Source organism: Somniosus microcephalus, chromosome 11 (assembly GCF_052327205.1).
Source record: "Somniosus microcephalus isolate GS21.2 chromosome 11, FLI_Smic_1.0, whole genome shotgun sequence".
Lineage (NCBI taxonomy): Eukaryota > Metazoa > Chordata > Chondrichthyes > Squaliformes > Somniosidae > Somniosus > Somniosus microcephalus.
The window spans coordinates 211894611-211919957 of NC_140997.1; the positions used below are offsets into that span (position 1 = coordinate 211894611).

The 25347-nt window shown below is 42.6% G+C and overlaps 1 protein-coding gene across 8 annotated transcripts in view; it reads right to left on the reverse strand.

Annotated features, from left to right (window-relative positions):
- The window catches only part of pbrm1 (polybromo 1), a 93878-nt gene that overhangs the window by 43222 nt on the left and 25309 nt on the right, over positions 1-25347 (reverse strand). For 7 of the 8 annotated variants that reach the window (XM_086001835.1, XM_086001830.1, XM_086001834.1 and 4 more), the window contains 10 exons: positions 23594-23915; positions 22736-22838; positions 14441-15083; positions 12641-12861; positions 11474-11665; positions 9359-9516; positions 6100-6369; positions 2053-2198; positions 1627-1784; positions 1145-1328 (listed from right to left, as the gene is read on the reverse strand). In XM_086001835.1, the coding sequence (XP_085857961.1) occupies positions 1145-1328; positions 1627-1784; positions 2053-2198; positions 6100-6369; positions 9359-9516; positions 11474-11665; positions 12641-12861; positions 14441-15083; positions 22736-22838; positions 23594-23915 (2397 nt within the window). The remainder of the gene's footprint in view (positions 1-1144; positions 1329-1626; positions 1785-2052; positions 2199-6099; positions 6370-9358; positions 9517-11473; positions 11666-12640; positions 12862-14440; positions 15084-22735; positions 22839-23593; positions 23916-25347) is intronic. The other variant, XM_086001831.1, reaches the window with a different exon arrangement.

Here is a 25347-nt window from a genome sequence, read left to right on the forward strand (position 1 = left end):
ATGGCCTCGCCCCTCCCTATCTCTGCAATCTCCTTCAGCCCCACAACCCCACCCCCCCAGATATCTGCGCTCCTCTAATCTCTGCCCTCTTGAGGATCCCTGATTATAATCGCTCAACCTTTGGTGGTCGTGCCTTCTGTTGCCTAGGCCCTAAGCTCTGGAATTCCCTCCCTAAACTTCTCCGCCTCTCTTTCCTCTTTTAAGACGCTCCTTAAAACCTACCTCTTTGACCAAGCTTTTGGTCACCTGCCCTAATTTATCCTTATGTGGATCGGTGTCAAATTTGTTGTCTTAAAATACTCCTGTGCAGCGCCTTGGGACGTTTTACTACGTAAAAGGCGCTATATAAATACAAGTTGCTGTTGTTGAGAAAATGTAAGTGTGCTTTTGTGACAGTATTTTCTTCTCTTTAGAAATGGATTACATCACCATCACGTGCTTAACTTAGTGGCACAATCAAGAATAGATAAAAGCTATCTAAACCAGTGAATGGAGTTTGAATGTCACTCAGGACTTTAAATTTGGGGTGGGTCATTAGAAGTCTGATGTTATAATATTAGTGGCAACAGGAGTAAGTATCTATATTAAAAGTTGTGTGTCTATAAGAATGTACTAGTGCAGACAGTGCATGACTACAGCATTGGTAACTGGTTTATGCGAACCATGTGGTATTATTGGTTTAAGTAATCAGCATGGACCAATTACATTCAGAGAATCAATATTAGAAAAACAGACAATGCAGCCATATTGCTCTCTGCTCCCCTGCTCACGTCCTCCAGTCGCTCTGTGGCCTGCATGTGCTCCGTTCCCCTTTGCAGCCTGCCTCCCCTTCCCAGGCCCACCTACCCTGGCTATCCCATTCCTTGATGGGGCTCAGCCACTATGTGCTGCTCATTCTTTGTTTCCCTGTACCTCCACTCCTCAACCCACAATGTGGAAAATACGCTAGTGATTATTAAAAAAATGTTCTTTGCTTTTCAGCTTTCCACTATTTGAATCAATGATTGGTGCATTACAGATAAAGTAGCCTCATCAAGAAAAGTGCTCATAAACACTTAAGCAGAGCAACCGGTATCAAAGTCAATCAGGATCGTTTTACCATTCGAAGTGTGCTTCTTTTCTATTTTACATTACTAGGCCTCACCTGAAGTAGTATACCTCATCATCCAATATTTTAGCAGATAAGGAGAATCTCTTTAGGCCTTTAAATCTTTTCATTTGTTTGTCGGTCTCATTGTAACGACTCTCGCAAATGTACACATCATTTTCATTCACTTCCGTTGGTCGACAAGAGAGGTAGTCTTTAAATGATAATACACTGCACTTGCCTGCATGCAACAATACCAAAATATTATCTTAGAAATGCTAACATTAAATGTACATCTAGTCAGTTACATTACTGCAACATGAAATCCATAGATTTGTAACAATCTGCATATTATAAAAACCTTTAACGCCAATTAGTTATACTTTTGATGACTAAAATTAGAATGATTTATTTGATTCTGTTGATCAAAAGGTACTAATAGTCAAAATGGACTTTTTAAAATTACAAAAACTCTCCAGAATAGTTTATGAAATTGATGCTGAAACCCACTAATTAGTCTTAAGATATGAATTACTTACCAAGCACACAAGTCATGGTGCAGGTCTCTTCCACATTGCTAAGAAACACTTCCTTCTTGTAAAACATTTTGGTAGGTTCATGTTCAGTCTCCTCAGGATGGATGAATATGGGGCCAAAGAAATAGGCAGCGCCACCCCGCACCCACATTTTCTCAATCCTATCAACAAGGTATACAAGAAGCTTGATTTTTCTACATTTTGAACAGTGATTCCTTTTATTTTTTTTGCTCAAAGGAATGTAGAAGCTATAAGACAACTGGTATGTTCTGGTTTTTGCAATAATACTAGGGGATTGAAATAATTCTGTTCATATTATACTAACAACCAAATATTGTTAATAATAATGTTTCTCAAAAACTTACACAGAAAGTGATGAAAAGTAAAAACTCGCATTCTAAATAAAATGTTTTGAGTTATGTTACTTACCTGCCCACACGTGCTTGCACTAAACCATGTGATTTTATGTATACACAATCTCCAACTTTGAGCCACAAGTCATTATAATGAAGCTGCTCATAATACTGGCAGCCTGGTTCTCCATTTGAAATGTCCACTGGCACATCCTCTCTATCCTGGACAGACAGATTGAGTAATATTATCTATATGGACTGCATCTTACAGCTACTGACAATATACAACCACTGAGAATTGAACACAGGACAGCGGAGTTCTGATAAAAATATGTAGCGACTACACTAGCAGGGCATTTCTGGAAATCACTGTTCTGATAAGTTTGCGCAAGTAGAAGTGATATTCAGGCTTCAATCAAGTTTCCCGTGCACAATACAAACAGGCCATGATGAGACTTCACAAAATTGTGAAAGCAATGGGTAATGTAAATGAGGTGAAACAGAACTTAAAATAATTCTAGTAATAGATCAAGGGGTGAAATTTCTCAACAAAAATTGTGAGAATAGCTGCTTTTCTCCTAACAAAACAGTACTCTCAGAAATTGTATGCTCAAAGCTATGGCTTCCTGTAATTTTATTAGTGGGATATAAATTACAGAGAAAATGAGACATTCTCCTATTTTATTTTAAACCCCATACCCTCCCAGATAGTATAAGGATGTTGTTATATTACAGGCTTTGGTCTCAGAAGAGCAGAGAGAGTGCAATGCGGAGCCGATAGAGCTTTGCACACGTGCGCAAAAACAACTGAGTGGAACCCCCACTTGCTGGCTGGTTAAATTATAATGTTAAATATAGGACTGGTCAGGGCGTGGGCTCTCTTCGAATGTTAAAAATATTTACATTTAGAAAGGTTTCAGGTGGTTCAATGGAATATTTGGAACTTCTTAAATTTGTGTATATACTAAACTCAAATGGTCATGGAAACCTCAAGCAGAGCAATGCTAGAGTTGCTATATGTAATGGCCAAGGAATGGTAGATATGGTCAAAGTCAGAGAACAGCTAGCTAACAGTGACCATGGTGGAGGTTAAAGTTAGACTTATGATAGAAAAGTAGAGTACAATAACAACTTCTAATTTTAGGAAGGTAGACATTAAGGATATGAGCAAGAAACTAAGCTTAATGGGTTAGCAAGCACTGTTAGCTGGGATAGGCACAGAAGAAAACTGGCAGATATTCTGATATAATTAGGGCACTGCAAAATAAATTCAGTCCACTGGGTAAAAAGCTCAGTGGAGGAACTAGGAAAACAACATGAGTAACAACACATCGCAAGGCGCTTTACAGAGGTTGGGTAACTGGGCCAAAAAGTGGGAGATGCCATTTAATGCAGAGAAATGCAAAGTCATAAAGCTGGGAAAGGGAAACAAAAAGTGGGAATGCAAAATAAATGGGAACAGTTTACAGGAAACAACACAGGAGAAGGATCTGCTGTTTCTAGTGGAAAAGATCTTAAATCGTGCTAGATGACTATAAGTAGTAGGGATGTTTACATTGAGGAAAAAAGCAACAAGGTAATCACATTTAGGTTTTTAAGGTCCTAATGGAAATAAATAATGTTGAATGCTGCTCCGACAACCAGCTTAACAAAAGCTCCAAGACATTGGCCTGGATTTTGCTGTGAGCGGCGAAGGAATGGGTTTTGCCATTCACCTTGTGTACAGTTCCCCAGACTTTTCGCGGGCTTGTCAGCGCATATTTCTACTAATCTGGCGTCTGCTGGAATTTGGCGCCCTCTACAGGGGATCTGTGGCGTCTGTGAGCAGGGAAAGCAATTGGGAGACTGTTCAATCAATCAGATTGAAGAATCCTCACTGAGACACGTAGACAACAAAGCAGGAAGTAAAAAACAGGTAATATAAATTACACTGAAATCATTGTACAGGAAGCAAAATAAAGATTGGGACATATACATGGGATTAAGGGAAAGACATAAAAGAGCAAAACAAAAACTATGATAAAAAATTATTTAATTTAATTTCTTTAAAAATCTGCAACATTAATTTTCTTCTGAGGGAATGAGACTCCACACTTGTAAAATTAAATTTTCGGGGCCAGAGAGGTTGTTCAGCAGTAATTATCACTTACTACGTCATTAAAAACTCAGTTACTCCTGACTGAACAAGCCCTAACCTTTTCAGCTGTTTTTGAGTGAGAATACTGGGTAATTAGCCTAAGTTCATGCCATGACAGTGATCTCTGTACAGACTCCAGCGGCAAAGGCTGCAACAGCGCAGCCTGTGGAGGAGCAGGGCATAACTGGCAGCAACTTCTGGATTTCCGTGTTTAGCTGCGCATATGCGAATGCCAGAAGTTGCTGTCAGTTTTACCCAGTAATAATGGCAACGCTGACAGCCTCACCGTTATTAGTACAGCAAAATCCGGGCCAATGGGAAATGGATTCAAATTAGATGTGAAAGGGTGAATGCATGCACAGTTAAGATACGTTTCCACACAGAGGGTGGTGAATGTGGAATAGCACACCCATGGAAGCAGTAAAGTGGAGGATATTATCAATTTCAAGAGGGATGTGTAGATTTGTGTCAGACGGAGCTACTGACAGGTATGACATGTAAAGTAGGATAGGAAGTCTGTGACCTTTGGAAATGTCCTGATGGATGGAAATTGTCTTTCCTGGTCCTTAACAGTTCTAATAGCATTTGGGTATATTGGGTAGGGGTTACTTAAATACATCTAGTGTTGAGACATGGGTAACTATGGTCTTCTGGAACTTGCTTCATTGCCTTGGGAGCTGTGGAGACTTTTCCTAGATTTCCCCCCACAATTGACCACGAGTCTTTTGCCTCCCCAAGGCAGTGTCATTCGAGGGAGAAATTTTGGCCAGGGCACGGGAGAAAGGACCTCTGTTTAATGTCTCATAGAAACATAGAAGATAGGAGTGGGAGCAGGCCATTTGGCCCCTCGAGCCTGCTCCGCCATTCAATGCGATCATAGCTGATCATCCAAATTCAGTACCCTGTCCCTGCTTTCTCCCCATATCCCTTGATCCCCATTAGCCTTAAGAAATATATCCAACTCCTTCTTGAATATATTTAATGAATTGGCCTCAACTGTCTTCTGTGGTAGAGAATTCCACAGGTTCACCACTCTCTGGGTGAAGAAATTCCTCATCTCTGTCCTAAATGGCTTACCCTTTATCTTTAGACTGTGACCCCTGGTTCTGGACTCCCCCGCCATCGGGAACATCCTTCCTGCATCTAGTCTGTCTAGTCCTGTTAGAATTTTATAAGTTTCAATGAGATCCCCTCTCATTCTTCTAAACTCTAGCGAATATAAGCCTAATCAACCCAATCTCTCTTCATACGTCATTCCTGCCATCCCAGGTATCAGTCTGGTGAATCTTCGCTGCACTCCCTCCATGGCAAGAACATCCTTCCTCAGATAAGGCGACCAAAACTGCACACAATACTCAAGGTGTGGTCTCACCAAGGCCCTGTACAACTGCAGCATGACAGCCTTGTCACCGTTGAAAATGCAGCATTCTCCCAGTACTGCACTAAAGTGTCAGAGAAGGTTCTGTACTCAAGCCTTTGATGAAACTTGAAACCAAAAACTTTTGACTCAGCGGGGAATGTGCTACCAACTGAGACAAACGGATACTTAGTACATGAGATTGCACAATCTAATGGATAGGTGAGCATTAATCGGCTGGATGCTTTTTCCTTGCCCCGCTTTTTGTATTTTCATATCATCACATACTGCAGTTGGTGTGGAGGCCAAGTTCTAGGAGGCTACATCCTGGAGGTGGAATCACACCTCTTGTATTTAATACCAATAAGAGTCTGATCACTGATTATAGACTCCTGAGCTAGACCACAGCTTTCGTGTAGATAAAACCTTTTCCTATTAATAGGAAAGTGTATAACATAAGCCACTTGAAACAAGTTTCTGCCAGATATGCAGCACAACAAAAAATCCAAACATATACATTCTTTCTGACAATGTGCTACCAATTCCCAATTGCCCCTCTTACATAGTAAATCATTTTGATCCTGATCTCTTATATAACAGGATTCCACTGTAAACACAAATGTTTGTACCTTATCAATTATGATGTTACTCTCGTCACCTTTGGTTTCTTCAGACATTGGTTCTACAGGTTCTTTGTTTTCTGTTTTGTCTGCATTAGCAAATACAGAAGCAACTCGAACAACTGGCAGTGGAGTGTTTCTTGGAACAAATTTCACTGCACTTAGGGGCATAGTCCACAATTTAATCTTTTTGAAAGACTTGGTCTTTGCTGAATAGCGAGATTCACAGACAAATACATCTTCATCTCTGAAACCCTCAGGGCGAATTTTAAAGTATTCCTGTATTTGCGGGCAGAAAGAGGAAGGAAAAAGTAAAAGCACCTAATATCCAAGTCATGTTGCTCTTATTTTCAACAACTAAATTGTTCAGATAATATAAAAATTACTTTAACAATCTTAAAGTCAAATGAAAATTCTCCAATACAATCCTGAACAGATAAAATCAGAATGAAACACTGAGGCCGCGATTTTGCCGGTGCTCAGAGGGCGGGTCAGAGGTTAAATTCATTTTGATTGATGGCGGGTTCCGATCCCGCCGTCAACCCGCCTCCGAACAGCTTTCCCAAATGTCGGGTCCCCGATTTGCAAATGAATCCGACACCTAATGGTGGGAAGCAGATTAAAGGCAATTACCTGCCTATTAACAGGTACTTGCCAGTTGTTTTTAAGCTTAGTTTTGGATTTTCCGACATCCGGACACCACGCCAGGTAAGTGTGGCGTGTTGAGAGTCTGCTGTAATGTTTGTGGAATGATGACAGCTGCAGAAGTGGTGTGAAGGATCCAATGTTGCACATGGCGAGTTTCAGAGGAAAGAAAATGTTGGGTACTGCATTTTTAAAACATTTACAGATTTCTTTAGCTTACAAGTTTTTAAATCCAGGTCCAGTGCCACCTCATTGGGAGAACCTCTCTCACCAGTGACAGATCGCTTCTGTCACCTCACCTGCAGCTGCCATCTATTCCAGCCTATGGAGGGAGTCATTGGAGAGCCTGGGTGCAAGAGGTCACCTTTGTGCAGTGATTGTCAGTGTTTTCAGCACCTCAATGTTGTCAAACACTGAGAAATCAACTGTCAAAATAAAATTGTGCGTTGTCCCTTTAAGGAAACCGGCAGATGATGCATCATCAAATGACATCATCAGACCCGCTTCCTGTTAATTGGCCAGCAAGCTCGCAGGGCGGGCTTAACGACGTCAATCAAGGCAAAAATCACGTCTTGTGTAGCGGAATCAGCTGGGGGTGGGACTGGAAGCCGGAAGCCAGCTGACCCGCACTCAACCCGCCTCCATTAATAAAATCGCGGCCTAAGCCCGAGTCTAAATCATTTGTAATCCAAACAGGAGTCATACTAAAAGGATCCCATTTAAAATTCAATGGACAAATGAGAATATAAAAAGAAAGTGTGTGAAATTCAATGAAGAGTCTAAATATATATGGTTCCCCCATGGGTCAATGGGACAAATTAGTCATATGCAACAGGAAGTTCCCAGATACAATCCTGAGTATGTGCTAAAGTAGGTAATTTGTGCTGGGCAGCAGTGACTTCGCAACTAAAGATCTCAGAATCTCTGGGCTAGGGAGGAAAAAATTACAATTCAAATCAGTCAGGGTTCCTAGTGACCCATACTAGAAAGTGTGCATTGGTGGGTATTGATCAAGGGCTGGATAAAGTTTGGCTGTGATGTATCCCATGAGCAAATACCTCCAATGTTTGCTATCTAGGCTCACAAATGAAGAGTGGCTACTTGGGTATCAGATGGTTGATGGTAAAATCTCAAAATGAGTCACCATGTTCATAGATTCATAGAAACTTACAGCACAGAAGGAGGCCGTTTGGCCAGTTATGTCTGTGCTGGCTCGTTGAAAGAGCAGTCGTGCTTTGTCCGTAACCCCGTTTTATGTCCGTAACCATGTCATTTCCTCATCCTCAAGTACCTTTTCAGGCAAGGAATGGTATGGGGATAAAATTTGAAGTTGGGTGGGGGAGAAGGGGAAAAAAAGCCTATTTTCTTCCCTTTTGCTTACTTGGATCACTCTACTTCCCTGGCTGTTCCCAGGCCTCCACAAATGCTGGCCTGAATCCAGCTTTTAGGCGGTGAGTGAGCACAGGCTGGGATGACCCTCCGGATTCCCATCATAGGAAGACATCTAGCTTTCTAAATACTTTCCGACTGTGGCACTACTGATATAAGGAACTACTGATATAAGGAACACTACGAGGGGAATTTTAACCTAATCAAAAGGGTGGGTTTGGAGTGCGAGGGTAGAAAATTGTTAAAAGTGGGATACCCAACCTGATCCCGCCTCCAACCTGCCCACTTCCAGTTTTAATGGAGGCGAGATAGGGGTGGGACGAGGGGTGGGGTGGGGGGGGGGGGGGGGCGCGACCGACCCACTCCCAGGGGGCGGAATGTCAATTTAAATATTATGAGGCTGGAAGCCTCTTTTTTAACCACCATTTTGTTTTTAACTGCATGTGAATGGGTTTCACACAATTCGTAAAGCCTGGCATTTAAAGCGAGATGGGAACTGCTGTATCCAGGAGGTAAGTGGCTTTATACTTACCTCCTGGATCCAGGGTCCCTACCTAACCCACCCCCGCTGCGATTGGAGATCCCCACCCCCTCCAAGGCCTTTGATCACCTTCTCAGGCCTCCCCCCCAGGCCTCCGATCACCTCCCCAGGCCAGCTGCCCCACCCCCCAACAACGATGATGCCGAGGCAGGCCCTGATCTTCTCTCTCCCCCCAACCCCATCTCTGCCCGACCTCCCCTCGATCCTTTTAACGACACAGCCCGATCGCTGGTCGAACCCCCACCTCAATCCTTTCCCTGGCCCCCTCTCCCTCCCGATCCATTGCCCGCCTCCCCCCTCCCCCCAGTCGATCCGATCCATTGCCCGGCCCCCAGCCCTCTCTCCCACCCCCCCGTCGATCCGATCCATTGCCCGGCCCTTTCAATCTGGCTGGTTGCGGGCATGAAACAGAGGCCTCACATGCAAATCATGCTCTGCCTTTAAAGTCGGCAGGGCCTGCGGGAAACCCGGCCTCCCGACCACATCGGAGCCTCCCCGCCCCCAACCCGCCTTTCTTCAGAAAATTCCGGCCTACGTGCAGAGAATCAAAAGTGCAAACAGCGTCCTACCATTCTGTGACACTAGGACTCAAATACACCATCACCATACTGCTCTGTGCTTGTGACTTACACAGCAGTTTCTTTCATTTTTCAGTAAGTGCTACTATAGAGAAATTAGAAAGCAAATACTCACCTTTACAAACATCACTACACATTTGCCTAGAATTTTGCTGACCAGAACTTTATTATAGTAGTCACTTTTGAAAACTTCTTTTTCTAGGAATTTTCGTGTGGCCAAGTGGAAAGTTTCATTTGGCCGATAAAACCAGCAACCATACAGCCACTTCTCACCTACAATATATATTATACAGTTCAGTTACTTACTTAAGAGGTTATAAAAGTGATAAACATTAAAAAGTAAAAAGCAACAAAATTGATATTAATAGCAATTTTTAAGCAAACAGATATAACACAAATCCTCTTTTAGTAGGATATATGCATACCATTAATGCATTGCACAAGACATCAAGTTAGATAATCTCCCACCCAGAAGTGAAGAATGAATATTACACTATTAATTGTGCAATATTATTCCATGACCGATTAAAGTTGTAAACACAGAGTCAGATGGTTAGGTGATAATGTATCGTCACAGATACTAGTCTATCAAATGTATAGTTTTCCTTCTCTGAACGTAGTTCAACCGCCATCATATAAATAGATTGTCTAAATGGGAGAAATTACTGGGACACAGTCCTTTTGCAGAGCTTGGCACAATACAAGGGTCATAACAATCATTTAACTTGTAGAGTGAATATTGATGGTTTTTGTTTTGTTACATTACCACTTTGACTAAAGCAGTTCTGTCAAATTATATTAATCTTGATGTTTAAAAAGTGTATTTTATTAATTGTTGTACTTATCAAGGTGAATTAATGCCAGGAATGGAACAGCACAGCCAGATGATGAGTAAGGCTTTCTGTACTTTGCCGAACCTCAGAAGAGTACTCTCTACTGTACTAATGTACAATCATTGTTGTGACACAATAATGAGATCGCTAATTTTAATGCCACTAACAGTTCAATTTTCCCCAACATTTTTAAGGAGAAGGCTATATGAATTGCAGGACACCTTTTCCAGCCTATTTTGACATTGGACACAACTCAGCTGGTGCCGCTGTTTTAGGCAATTCCTTAAGAGTAGCTGACGAATTGGCTCTTCAGTTGACCTGGAGCTGTGTCACAGTGATGAGCTGGAGCTGTTAATCTCTTTGTGTTAAGTATTTAGTAAAGACATAGGCCTAGAAATTCAGTATAGCCACGTTTGGGGCGCTAAAGTCGGGCGGCCGCTAAAGTTCGCGCCACCTTCGCCGATATTCAGTCGCATCGCCCCAAGAGGTTGCTGCTGTGCTAAAACAGGCGATGCACGACTATCATTAGGCGCTAAGCCGGCGGTCCGGGGCGATACCCCCGAGGGCGGGCGCAGCGCAGGTGCGGCGAGTTGCTGATTGACGGCAGACACTCTGGCGCCGGTCAGCTCTTAAAGGGGGAGGGTGGATTTGTTTGCCTGCCATGCCCTGCACACTGCAGCCCTGAAGCTAGGCCTGACCACTTCTGCTTCATCTGTGCAACGCCCAGGGCTATGGAGAAGGCCAACGTTTGCACCCATTGCAGCCCCCATTATATGTTTGCAAACAATGATATGACACTGAAGGCAAAGACAAGTGGAAAGCTGTGGCCTGAAGCCACAAGTACCTGTCCGAGTGTTGAGCCAAAGCAGAAAGCTCTCTACCTTTGTCTCTCAAAAAGATCCGTCTCTCAAAAAGGAGTGCTGCGAAATGGCAGCCTTTTCTACTGCAGGAGGTGTGCCCTTTAATTTGCGCCCCCCGCGCCCCGCATCGACTGAGAACCGTTCCCCTCTACCAGTCGCAAGGGGCGCCAGGCGCACAATAGGGCGTCGCCACTGAATTTCCGGTTTGGGGCGCACAAAGGGCGTTGCACGAGGAACTGACGTCAGGATCTGCGTGCGCAGCTGAGCGCGCGCAAAGACTTTGCGCCGCCGCTAAATCTTGAGTGAAGTTGGGGAGAGGCGCAGATCGCGCTGCGCCCGGCCGCTAGCCGCCTAGCGCCCAACATCTCCTCCTCCTAAGGCGCTACTGGCTGGTGCAAGCAACTGAATTTCTAGGCCATATGGTTTTAACATGCAAGCTAAAATTCATGGCCTGTCCCATTCAAATCAGCCCCTCACTATTCTACTTTTCATAATCTTGACTTATACTGAGAAAAAGTTTCAATTTGAACCCATTACCAGTGTCATCTTCCCAGAGTCTCTCAATGCAGACAATGTGAGGGAGGAGGTTCGGTTCAGCTGGCTCAACATACACATAATCCCCAACATGGTACATGTTGTCTTTAAAGCTGCAGTCTTGGCTATAAGTACGCTGAATTCCATATGTTCCGTGGCTTCCTGAGTGATCATCACTCATGTTTTTCTCAGATTCTGTTTGTAAGATTATATAATTTGTTTTGCGATTAAAAGATTCAATAAAAAAATAAAAGCGAGATGGCTTTCTACAAATACAAATTCTGTACATTTTCAAAACAAAAGGGTTTCCACTAAGCACAATATTCTGGTTTAAGTTTCAGTTCAGAACTGTTTTTGAGCTGCCTTGGCTCAGCTGTTTAATGAGCTGAACCATGCAGACAATAAACTTCCCGGATTCATTCCTTGGTCTTTGCTGAATTAGTTGATCTTAAGTGGGGGTGGTGGTAGGAACATCAGGTGAGGACAAGATGGGGTCAAGTGCGACACCTCCAGGGCCTGCTGACACTCACTGTCAAGGCTCACACATGAAGGATGGCCACTTGGGTAAGATACTGGAAGGCAATCAGCATCTGTTGAAACACACCCCACAGCAAGGAGTCAACACTTTCAGAATAGAAGGGAATGAGAGAATACTGGGAAATAAAGAAAATAAAAGCTACTATTTAGTATCTATACCCTTCATAAGAAATTCCAAGGAACTGGGATTAAAGGAGAAGGCTTGGGAATGTTTGGACAAAATACTTCCTTCCATTTCACGTCTTTAAAATATTCCCAGTTTTGTATTGCAGTTTCAGCTTCATAGTGACCTAACATTTCATGTCTCCATTCCTCTCCAGTGACAAATTAAGGGAGCAGACCCTGTGCATCTTCAAATGGCATTGACATGATTGTGAGGTGAAGCCTTTATTTCTCTTACCACATTGGTTTTGGAATATGTAAATGGTGATCACATTTTTGGGAGAGCTGGCTGGAAGAAGATATGGAGCCCAAAAGTACAGGGGGAACTTAATTAACTAACCCAAGATGCTTCTCGTTCCTACAATACTGCAAAAAAAGTCAAAAATTACCAAACGATGTCAAAATGTATTGCAAGCTTTGGTTACTTAAAAGGAGTACTGATGATTGTATTAAAAAACAAATAAACAGTACCTGATAACTCTTTTTTTTCCTCCTCTCTCTTCTGCTTATCCTCCTCTATCTCTTTTGGTAGTTTTTCCTTCTTTTCTTTTTCCAAATCATGCTGCAAGTGTTTCAGAGTATAGCTGAGAGCCGGTGAAAGTAGAATCTCTCCATTTTTGCACAGCTCGTCACGGATCTTAATGAAAAAATGCTGAAGTTCCACTGCATCCTCGTAGATTTCAGAATCAGTTCTAAGTAGGCCACAAAGTTAGTTGTTAGTACCATTCATGCTACACGGTCCGGTGCATTCTCCTCTACATCCCACAATTTTTTCCTCTAATTTTCCTCCTTTCCGTTTCTGGAGGTGGCGACAAGCCGTAGTATCATTCCAAGGCCTGGACAGCCTTCCTGTACATCAGTCAATTGGCTATTTCCTCATGTTTGAGCCTTGATAGTATCAGACGATTATTCAGCTGTGTGTGTGGGGAGTGGGAGGCAATCAAAGTCTAAGCTGAGCCTGTTCTTACTCAATGTCCACAACATGCACATGGATCACTGCATAGCAATCAGGAATGGGAACACTGTATGATTATTCCCCTCCTTAGCCACCGAGGTCAATTGTAGCAACTGTGCTGCTGCCCTGACTGAGATCTGGTAATCCAGCAGGACCATGAATTGAAGCTGGGACCTTCCTGATCTATGTGGCAGTGAGTACCACACTGCATTTACCTACTAAGCTTCGGAAAGTCTATAAAAACATTTCTGGCAGGAAGTAGTATAGGTTATCATACATTCCTATAATTCTTATGTGCAGCAACTGAGCAGATTATCAGATACATTTACTTTTCCATTTAAATCCACGTCAGACTGGTGAGACTAAAGTCTTCTTTTCTGCTGGGCTTTAAAGGTGAAAGAACTATAGGTTTTCTCAACCCAGTTCCTTGTATGCATAGGTCTACAACACAAAACTATTTATAAATTGGCAATTTAAAAAACAATTTTTATTTGGATGTGGGTGACACTGCCATGGCTGTAATTAATGCTCATCCCAAGTTGCCCTGAGAAGATGGTGGTGGGACCTTTTATTTCGTAGCAATTGTTTTTACAACTGACTGGCTTGCTAGGCTACTTCAGGAAGTATTAAAACAACATGTAGTAAGGTAACTTGTAAGACCAGGTAGCGGTGGCAGGTTCTCTGAAGGACATTAGTGAACCAGTGGGATTTCATGGCTATATTTTTCGCACCAATTGCCAGAGTTATTGAATTTAATTTCACAACTTGTCATGGTGGGATTTGAACTCTTAACCTCGGAGCGGCTGGGCCCGTAGCAAAACCGCTATACAACTGTACGCTGTATATCATTTGTAGAAACCATAAGGATGTCTGGTGTGGGAAATGGGAAGAAATACACTGGTATAGTAGCGGATGCTCTTCTGACGCACTTTATTGCAGCAGATTACTGGCTGCTTTACTTTGAATCTGGATATACATGCTATTCCTGAGAGAGCTGATAACACTGAATGCCCAAAAGTGAAACCTTCCCCTGCACTAACATTCCTCATCTAGATGAACACAAAAAATTACCCAAAATTTTTTATTTACTGCTAGTTTTAAGATGAAATTTACTAATTACAGGGAAGAAAAAGTATACTAGTGACATACTTGAATCTTGGTGTTTCTCACACTTCTGCTGTACTGAGCATATTTTCTAGGAATGGCATCAAATGATGGTATATATCTATGCTAATAGTATATATTTAGAAACTAATGCTACTAGTGAAGGGTTAATCTGAAGAAAATGAAAGGTATGTGTCTTTCTATATGCTTACCTGTTTAACCGTCTTGCTCTTTCTAATACCTCAAACATGTGCTCCTGAAAAACATCAAGTCTTCCATACCGATTAGTTTCAATATTTTTTCTAATAATTTCAAAGGTCAAAGGTGGCTTGTTAGGGACACTTGGATCAGTGGCTGGAATCTCTGCTAAAGAGTCACTATAACAACGTCCTTCATCATCCTGGTGACTAAGGACGGAGACAAACAGGTTGTGTATTAACTCCTGTATAAGTAACTTTACATTGGGAATGTGTGCATCATCTTCTCCATCCAATTCCTTTTTAGTTTCTAGAAGGACTTTGTGAAGGACAAGTGCATCTTTATAAATAAGAGATTCTGGTTCGTTGTAAGTGCAAGCATTATTAAACATCAACACAAATTCATCAACCAATGAATCAACATCCTGGTACTTATTAGCCATCATGTGACTTTTCACTTTCTCCATGTCAACTGGTTTCTTGATTGTCAAATAGTAATCTGGGAGTTCCGATCGAGTAGGTAGTCTGAGAAAGATGGCACTCAGTCTTCGACCCCTGTTGTCTGTGTAGTTTTTGACTGCTTCGTATAACTCATTTAATTTTTGTTGTAGTGGGGTCAAGTACTTGGATTTTTTAGGGGAAATACCACTCTTCCTGCCTGAAAACAAAAGTCAAAAGATGTTTAGTAGTCACTGCACAGGGAGTAACTTCCTAGTTCAAAGGGATTCTGTGAACAATTGCCAGTCCAAACTGACAACTATTTGCAGCAATTAGGAAACTACTTCACTGACCATTTACAGCAGTATATATCTGGCTAGTTATGAATAACATTCTTCTTTCCTAAAGAACACCAGTTTAGATGAGTATTTTAATTTCTTGGCTAGATCATTATAATTCTTCTGCATTGTTAGTGACTGCAGACCTTACACACCCTGCTTATATATCAATTCGGTGCCTTTGTTTACTTAAAAACATACTGTAGTGTCCGTGTGTTGATAAAGACAGGAGTTGGTTCATAGGTATTTACTAAGCAAAGTCTGGGGGGGGTTCTAACGGATATACACAATATACAGGCTTATATAGCCCGAGTGGCAATTACCGGCATTACAGCACATCTGGGGCTCTTAAAGGCACATACACTACAATTCCTCCCCTTTTAGCTAACCAGTACATCATATTTTAAGTAATTATTAATTACATGTTATAAGCAAAATAATATACATTGCTGTAGTTAATTAATTATAAGTCAATCTCTCAGGAGGCTTCCTGACTCGGTCCGGATAACGCCTCGGGGGTGTAGTAGTTTCTGGTGGTGTAGTAGGTTCTTCTGGCAAGGCTGATTCGGCTTGAATGCCAGTGTCGGGTTCATCGGGTTCCAGTATCACCGGATCGGAGATAGCTATGGGTATCTCTACTTCATCGTTAGATGTATAGAGTTGTGGTATAGGTTGTCCCTTTTCGGATGACTTTATGATTTGGTCAGCATGGCGCCTTATTATGCTTTCTCCGATGTCCACGGTATACATCAGTGGTCCTAGTCGTGTGCAGATAGTTCCAGGCTGCCATTTCTCGGTACGGTAGTCCCGGGCCAAAACTTGTTGACCTATCTGGAAGGTTCTAGTTGGCCTTTCATTCATGCCTTGAAACTGCCGGTTCTCCACATCCCTTCTGATGTTGGGCTTGACCAAATCCAGCCGGCATCTTAGGTTTCTACTGAAGAACATCATGGCGGGAGTTTGGTTGGTAACCATATGTGTTGCATTCCTGTATGCGAATAAGAAGTTATCTACCTTGTGCTGAAGTTTTATGTCTTCATTACCCATGGCCTTCTTGAAGGTCTGGACAAACCTTTCAGCCAATCCATTGGTGGCGGGATGGTATGGGGCGGATGTGTAGTGCTTAACCCCATTGTTTTTTAAGAACTTTCTGAATTCTTCGGACACAAATTGCGGTCCGTTATCAGAACATATCTGTTCCGGCAGCCCATTCCTGGCAAATATGGTCCTTAATACTGTGATGGTTTTTTCCGTGGTGGTGGAGGACATCTTTATTACCTCCGGCCACTTGGAGTGTGCATCAACCGCGATTAAGAACATTGAGTCCGTAAATGGACCAGCAAAGTCGATGTGAACCCTTTGCCAGGGAGGTGAGGGCCACTCCCATGGATGTAGAGGGGCTTGTGGTGGAGCGTTTTGGACCTTCTGGCATCCTAGGCAGCTCTTGGTCATTTCTTCGATGTCTCCATCGATACCCGGCCACCATACAAACGCCCTAGCTAGGTTCTTCATTTTCACTCCACCCAGATGCCCCTCGTGAAGCTCCTTTAGCCCTTTATCCTGGAGTTTGGGTGGAATCACCACTCTGGATCCACACATCAAGGTTCCTCGGCACACTGACAGCTGTTCTCTTCTTTGCGAGAATGTTGGCAACAGTGGTTCGCCATGTGCTGGCCATCCCTTCACTGTTAAATCGTAGACCCGTGAGAGAGTCGGGTCATTTCTCGTCTCCCTTTCAATGGCAGAATTTGTTACTGGTAGACATTCCGCTATGGTAGAGTGGAACATCTCTACTGGGTCTACTGTAGGTGCCTCTTCTACCGTTGGCAATGGTAGGCGCGATAAACCGTCAGCATTCCCATGCTGTTTTGATCCTTTGTATTCTATGTTGTATTGGTGTGCCCCTAGAAAAAGGGACCACCTCTGTAGCCTTTGCGCTGTCATAATGGGAACACCCTTTTTAGGGTTGAATATGGAGATGAGGGGTTGATGGTCAGTCAACAAGGTAAATTTTTGTCCGTGTAGGTAATGGTTGAATTTCTTCACTCCCCATACCAGGCTGAGTGCTTCCCTGTCGATTTGGGCATAGTTACGCTCAGCTGAGTTTAATGAGCGTGACGCAAAAGCTATCGGCCGTTCTGAGCCATCAGGGAATTTATGGGATAATACTGCTCCTATGCCGTAAGGGGATGCATCGCATGCCAGTCTGATTGGCAGTGATGGGTTGTAATGAGCCAAAACTTCTTCGGATGTGATTAAGTCTTTGCATTTATGGAAGGCACGTTTACAGTCTTCGTCCCATTTCCAAATCACTCCTGTTTGTAGAAGTTCATTAAGAGGGTGTAGAAGAGTTGATAAGTTCGGTAAAAATTTATGATAGTAATTTATTAATCCCAGGAACGACCTTAATTGTGAAACATTTTCAGGTGCTGGGGCTTTTATGACCACTTCAATTTTTTCAGGTGACTTATGCAACCCTTCATTATTAATTATGTGGTCACAATATGATATCTGATTTTGGAAAAATTCGCACTTGGGGCGATTCGCTCGTAGGCCCCGTTCTTTCAGCCTAGTGAGCACCTGCTCCTAATTGGCAAGGTGCTCGTTGTCGTTTTCTCCTGTTACAAGGATGTCGTCTAGGTAGCATTGAGTCCCCGGAATCCCTTGCAGGACTTGCTCCACAGCTCTTTGCCAGATAGCTGGAGCTGATGCTACTCCAAAAACCAGTCGATTGTACTGGTACAGGCCTTTGTGTGTGTTTATCGTGAGATACTTTTTAGAGGCCTCCTCAACCTCCATCTGTAGATATGCCTGTGCCAAGTCAATTTTGGTGAAACGTTTCCCTCCGGATAGTGAGGCGAAAATATCTTCTATCCTTGGAAGAGGATACTGTACTGTGTGAAGGACCGGGTTTACAGTCACCTTGAAGTCTCCACAGATGCGAATTTTTCTCTGTTCTTCCGATTTATCTTTATTCAATGCTTTTTTCATGACTGGAACGATGGGTGTTGCCCACTCGCTCCAATCTATTTTGGATAATACGCCTGCTTTTTCCAAATTCTCCAGCTCTGCCTCGACTGCTGGACGTATTGCATATGGCACCGGTCTTGCCTTAAAAAATTTGGGAATTGCTGCATCTTCCACTTTTATTGAGGCGGTGATGCCTTTCAAGGTTCCTAGTTTCTCTTGAAACACTTCTTTGGCGTTGGCCAAGATGTCTTTTAATCGTTCAGGTATGATGTCATCATTGTTTTTTTTTCTTATTGGTCACCGTCAGTGCCTGAATGGACTGCCAGTCTAAACGTATCTTTCTGATCCATTCACGTCCCAACAACGGTGGACCACCATCTTGTAGAATGTATAAATACAACTTTTGTATTTCTTTGCCGTTGTATACAACAGGCACCCTTATTTTTCCTTTGGGGTATACTTTCTGCCCCGTATATGTTTTTAAGATAATGGATGTGTCTTTTAGAGGTATATGCGAAAATAGCCTCTCGTAATCCCGTCGATTTATTACGGTTAGAGCTGATCCTGTATCTAGCTCCATTTTAACTGGGGACCCTGCTATCGTGAGGGTAACCCAAATGGTTTGGTAATCATCTTTGGCAAGTACATTATGTAATTTGAGACAGCTTAGTCTCTTGTTTTCGAAGTCGCTATCGCTCTTCTGGTCTTCGGAGCTACTGTCCGTCATCATTTGTACCTTCCTGTACTTTTCTTTATTGATTTTTTTTTTTCTGTCTGTGGATTTATTTTGTCCAGATCGGCATACCCGTGCAATGTGTCCAATCTTTCCGCATTGCCTGCATGCTTTGTCCTTGAACCAGCAGTCCCTCTGGTTATGGGTGGATCTGCCGCAGCGATAACATCTTTTGAAACCCTGTGTCATTTCATGGGTGCCGAAGTCCTGTGTCTTTTGTTGTATCTCTGCAGCTCCTCTTGCTGCTGCTTCGTATGATACAGCCATACTGAAAGCTTTGTCCAATGTTAAATCTTTTTCAGAAAGCAGCCTTTTTTGTGTTCCTTCACTTAAGAGACCGCAAACGAATTTGTCTCGAAGGTAATCTGATAGTCCTGCCCCGAAATGGCAGTACTTTGATAGCTTTCTTAATTCGGTTAGGTAATCAGCGTTACTTTCATTCTTGTGTTGATTTCTCTTGAAGAACTTGAATCGTTCCGCTATCAGCAGCGGTGTTGGGTTTAAGTGCTCCTGCAGGGTATCAACAATTTCTTTAAAATTCTTGTCCTTTGGTTTGGCTGGAGTGATTAAATTTCGTAACAGCCCGTATGCCTTTGCGCCCATTAAGTTCAGAAGTACTGAAGCTTTTTTTTCATCTTCTATTCCATTTGCAGTGCAATATACCTCTACTCTTTCCACGTATGTGGTCCAATCCTCTATTTCGCTATCAAAAGCATCAATATTGCCAGACTTAGGCATTTCAGAAAAGATATGGCGCTTCCCGCGCTTTTTTTTCTTTTCTGCAGCAAAGATATGGCGCTTCCCGCGCATTCCCGCCGCTGCTGCCGATGACAACGCTGTTTACTGTGGTTTCCGTTCTTTAAAAAAAAATGTTTTTATTTACTGTTGGAGACTCGTTCCCGCCGGAGTTTCTCTCCAGGTCTGAACGCTGACCTGCTTGCCGCGCCAGCCGTCTCCCGAGTGCTCCCTCCCAGTCCGTTATTGCTTGCCTCCGATTTCGCTGCCTGTCTCAGCCGTAGAGCCAGCCGCTGGAGCCCCAGCCTGACGCCCAGGAAGGATTAGCGCAGTACCTGCCACCAGCTTGGCCAGCTGGTGAAACCACAGCTTCTCTCACTTCCTTGAGTCTTCTGGACGCCCGAGGAATCGATGTCCTTGAGGTGCTGCCGAATTGCAGGTAAGTCCGTTTCCACTTCGTCGCCACTGTAGTGTCCGTGTGTTGATAAAGACACTGAAGACAGGAGTTGGTTCATAGGTATTTACTAAGCAAAGTCTGGGGGGGGGTTCTAACGGATATACACAATATACAGGCTTATATAGCCCGAGTGGCAATTACCGGCATTACAGCACACCTGGGGCTCTTAAAGGCACATACACTACACATACACAGATAGAAAACAGATACAGCATTAAAATAAATCCTAAATAGCCCCTAAACTGGTTAGCTCAAATTTCTGTTTTCTCCACAGTTCATTATGCTGGATTATATTTTCTACTAATCTGTGCTGCTAAATAAGCAAAACTGACTAATGCTGACTGTGTTCCCCACCCCTAAGGAGCATCAATTTTTCAGCAGACAAGAATACTTTGTATTGTTTAAAAGGCAAGTCATCTTTCCTTTGTACATAAAAACATAGCTCAGTGTATAGTTTACATCTTTATATCAGGTAATGGCCTCACATACTGTAAGTACACGTCAATATTTAATCTTTCTGCCGAATAAGCTAATGATTATATTTGGCATCTCAAATTCTGTGACAAAATCTTTAAAGGATTCAATAAAAATGCAGTATTATCATTGTTAATATCAAGAATCTAGGGGGTAGAAATTCCTTTGTGTTTCACCAAGTTTTTGAGCGAGAAATCGGCGATCCACTTACCAATTTCGTGGTGTGATGTTCCACGCCGGAAGTGCACACAAAAAGTAGCCGCCGCCGCCATATTGATATCCATGGCGGCCACCAGAAATAAATGCTCATCATATTAAAATATGTAAGTAGGGATCTTGCGCTTGAATTAGGACCCCTTTTGGAAACTGGTGCCTGGGAGCATTTGATTAGTTTATTCTTATGCCCACACAGAAAAACATGACGCAAACACTCGGGAAGCTGGCTGAAGCCACGGTATTTAAAGGGATCCCTGCCAATGTTCCCTCTAAAAAATTCTTTGGCCTGTGCGGCCCCTTTAACAGGCTGCAAGGGCCATTCAAAATTCCGCGTATGCGGGTTTTTCTATTTAAAAGCCGGCTCACTGGCTGCGCGGGACCTTCAGAGCGTTGCGCAGCTTAAAGGGAACATTGATCCCTACCTCCATTGAGGCAACTCTCTGAAAAGCCATTTTTGGCAACTGGAGATTTTTGGAGCCATTTTTTGGCTATTTTGGTAGTTTTTGAGAGTACACAGCTGATGGAGAGCTGAATTTTGGCTGCAGCTGCACTGTTTGGCTTCATTAGCTCCAGGCGTACCAAAAAAGACGAGTATGTTGCTGGGATCTATGATTCCCATTGAGACTGCCACAGCATCGGTAACACCCGTGGATGGCAAAGGAGGCGTTACAGCATGTGGGTCTTCCGGAACATGAAAGGGGTGCAGTGTGTGAGAAGGCTGCGCTCCAGCAAGCAGGCAGTCACTGACCTATGTCACCTGTTGCAGCAGAGACCAGAATTGCAGCCAAACACCAGAGCAGACACTGCACTGCCTGCAGCTGTGAAAGAAACAATGGCTCTCAACATCTATGCCACAGGCTCATTCCAGTTTGCTGTCCATACAGTCGTCAAGCAGGTGATGGATAGCCTCTTCGCAAGGAGACAGCAATACATCACCTTCTTCATGCAGGCTCCTGATCAGGAGGAGAGCTGATTCCGGGCCCACATGAATTTTACTCCCAGGAATTTAAAAAACTCCATTCAGCTTGCTTTGCGATTTCCCATTTTTTCTTGGCATTGTTATTCTATGTTATAATGCTGAGATTTTCATGTTAATTAAAATTTGATCATTCAGCACATTCCCACTGTCCACTATGATTTTGGTAAAATTAGCGGTATAGTCTGTAGCGTTTAATACTCAGTACAGATTAGCCAGTGCTCGTTGCTCTTCCATGGCTTTGCTCATTGACAAAACACAGGGGTGAGTGATAAACTGAGGGGGCAGACCAAAGCAGGAGCAGGGCCCTGGCCCAGATGGAGGACTGAGGAGGTCAGAGAACCTTTTGGGATACTGCTCTCTATTGATTTTCTCCCTCTTTTTTTTTTGAATAAATGCCGAGTGAGAGTTTCACTCTTGGTACAGAACCTTGCTTGAAGAAACTGCACACCGTAGAATCTGGCATGGAGGTCAGCACTCATGGTGCTCCAGATTAGAAAATCAGAGGACTGCAAATCAGGGCTGCCGCTGAAACTATTGTGAAAGGGGGAGGGAGCAGATCAGGACCACGGCTGAAAAATTCAGACTGGCATCAGTGGGATGGAAGATGATCAGCTGGATCAGTCAGGCTGGGTGCAGAAAGGAGGGAGACAGTGCTGGAGTGGGCCCAAGAAGCGGTGGGCTTGTCTGACAGAAATGGAAAATGAAATGGAAATCAGACTCTTGCAGATGTATTATAACTGCTGTTTCAAGGGCAATGCTGGCAAAGATCCAGTCTCTCAGTCACAAATAGTACGCTCCATTTGGGGGTCAGGAAAGCACAGATTATAAACATTAGGAAAAAGTGAGAGTTATGCTTCAGTATACTCTCTTATATTCAAAAGATTGGGCTTTTGTTTGTTAGCATTAATAAACTGCTTTGTGAATGAAAGTTAACCAAAAGACCAGTAAAATCAATTTTTAAACAACTTACTTAGTTTCAACTTAGGTGAAGCTGTTTCATCATCAAGTAAAGGGCCTAATTCTTTCCTTTTCTCTTTCAGGATTTTCTCCAGTATGTTGGCATCATTATATACCTGTTTAGTAATTCAACAACTCTCATTAACTGATTTATATTGAAACTATATCAAGACACTGTAAAATGATTCGGAGGGGGCTACAGCTAAAAAACAGCATTTATTTTTCCCATATGACATTATATAGCAGATTAGAAGTGTCAGCAAAAAAATTAGTCAATTTCAATTTCCATGATCCATACGATCCATAATAATTTTAATTCAAATATACGTATATACGAATAAAAAGATTGTCACAATTATTCCATATACTAATTTACTTTATGCAATTCGTGCCCCCCCCCCACCCATTTTATCCAAAACTGTTTTCTCCTTCTTGCCCTAGCACCTTTCAGGCCATGAACCACATTCCTAAACCAAGAGAGCAGACAGGCTAGCAACCTACTCCAGAGTCTCTGCCAGTGCTGCTCTATAACCAGCCACTAGGAGGTGCATGATAATAATCCGGGTTGATTTGCCCTCTGGAGAATTTGGTATCTTTCACAGAAAGTTCAGGTTGAGGTTGGACTCAAACCACAGATGTGAATTTATAACCTAGCAGCACAATGTGGAGGATGGTAGAATATTGCAGCTTGCTTTTTAATCTGTGAATTAATTGCCCTCTAATATTTTACTGCATGAAGATCTACAGTCACATCCCCATCATGCAGAGCATATAAAAGGACCAGATACTGTTTTTTTCTCGATATACTGTACAAAGATTTGTAATTTTACGATTCAAAAGTACTGTACCTTATCATAATTAGTATACATACCTGTGAGCCCTCTTCATTATAGTGCCTTGCATTTCGAAACATTAACTTCAAGTCATCTATAAATGCCTCCTCGCTTGAGTATTTTTCACTACGTATGTTATGTTCTAATATCTTCAGGTCAATAGGCTCCAGGATGACTTTATAGTAATCCGGATAGTCCTTTTTTGATGGCTTAACCAAGAATAGCTCGCAGTATCTTCGTCCTGTTGTTGGATCATTAGACTCGACAACTGTATTGTATAGTACTTTCAGTCTGTGCTTTAAATGAGTTTCCGTTTTCCTTCCACTCTTTTCTAGTTTCTTAATGCTGGAATTAAAAAATCTGTGTGTATACTTAATCATTAGTCTTCAAAAGAAAAGCAGTAAAAATAAAAAGGAATAAAATGCGAAACCAATAAATTCAGTGCTGGTCGGTTTACCTTTTTGTAACAAAATAAAGTAAGTCATTTTTAATCCAGAAAAATACAATTTATATCTATCAGTTCGCAATAAATTGTTCCCTGCCTAGCATTTATCATTTTCAAAATTGCAATAAAAAGTCAATTGTCATGGTGCCCAATTTGTGATGATCATAAATAGGTACATGGTCAACAAAGTATCTAAAATTCCTCTTTAACTACATAACAGCATTCATCAAAATACAGGAAACTTTGTGATATCCGGCACCGACGGGACCGAGCTGTTGCCGTCCCATCAAAACTGCCAGACAAACCAGCGCTAATGTTAAAACATACGGAGCTTTTGAGCTTCGTATCTAGCAACAAACCCTGACAGCTTCTAAACAGTCGGCCGCAGCTTGCAAGCGTCTCTGTAGCTAAGCAACAGCTTTAGCTAGACCTTGCAGAGCCTGACTGGTGAAAAAAAAGCAACGAAAAGAAAAAAAACTTACTGAACCGACTCCTGAATTTTGCCGGTGGATCGAGCATTCCGGACAGTTAACCTCCGGATAAACCAAAGTTTCCTGTAAATAGCTTTACCACCTGCTTTCAGAACCAGAAAAGGTGATATGAACCAAATCAGTTATTTAACCTGCCCTCCTGTGAAGTTAAACTGCATGTAAAATCACACAGGGAGATCAACAGTCTTCTTAAAACAGAACAGTAGCGTATGAGAGGGGATCTCATTGAAAGGTATAAAATTCTGACAGGGCTAGACAGACTAGATGCAGGGAGGTTGTTTCCCCTGGCTGGGGGATCTAGAACGAGGGGTCACAGTCTCCAGATACGGGGTAGGACAGTTAGGACTGAGATGAGGAGAAATTTCTTCACTCAGAGGGTGGTGAACCTGTGGAATTCTCTACCACAGAAGGCTGTGGAGGCCAAGTCACTGAATATATTTAAGAAGGAGATAGATAGATTTCTAGACACAAAAGGCGTCAAGGGGTATAGGGAGAGAGTGGGAATATGGTATTGAGATAGAGGATCAGCCTTGATCATATTGAATGGCGGAGCAGGCTCGAAGGGCTGAATGGCCTACTCCTGCTCCTAGTTTTCTATGTCTCTATGGTGGGTGAATACTTTTCCTACACCACTAGAATGTTGCCATTTAAAATCCGCTATATTGGGGCTTCCAGATAGACAAGCAGTTCTCGACTGTGGATCTCATTGTGGTCATGCAGATCAATATCCTTCTAGGTTCTGTTGCTGATTCTGGACCTCAAACACAATTCTAACATGTATTACTAAGAACTACCATTTATCATGTCTGTCTTATGTAGACAGATGATAATACATAAGCAAGCAAGCTTTTGTGCA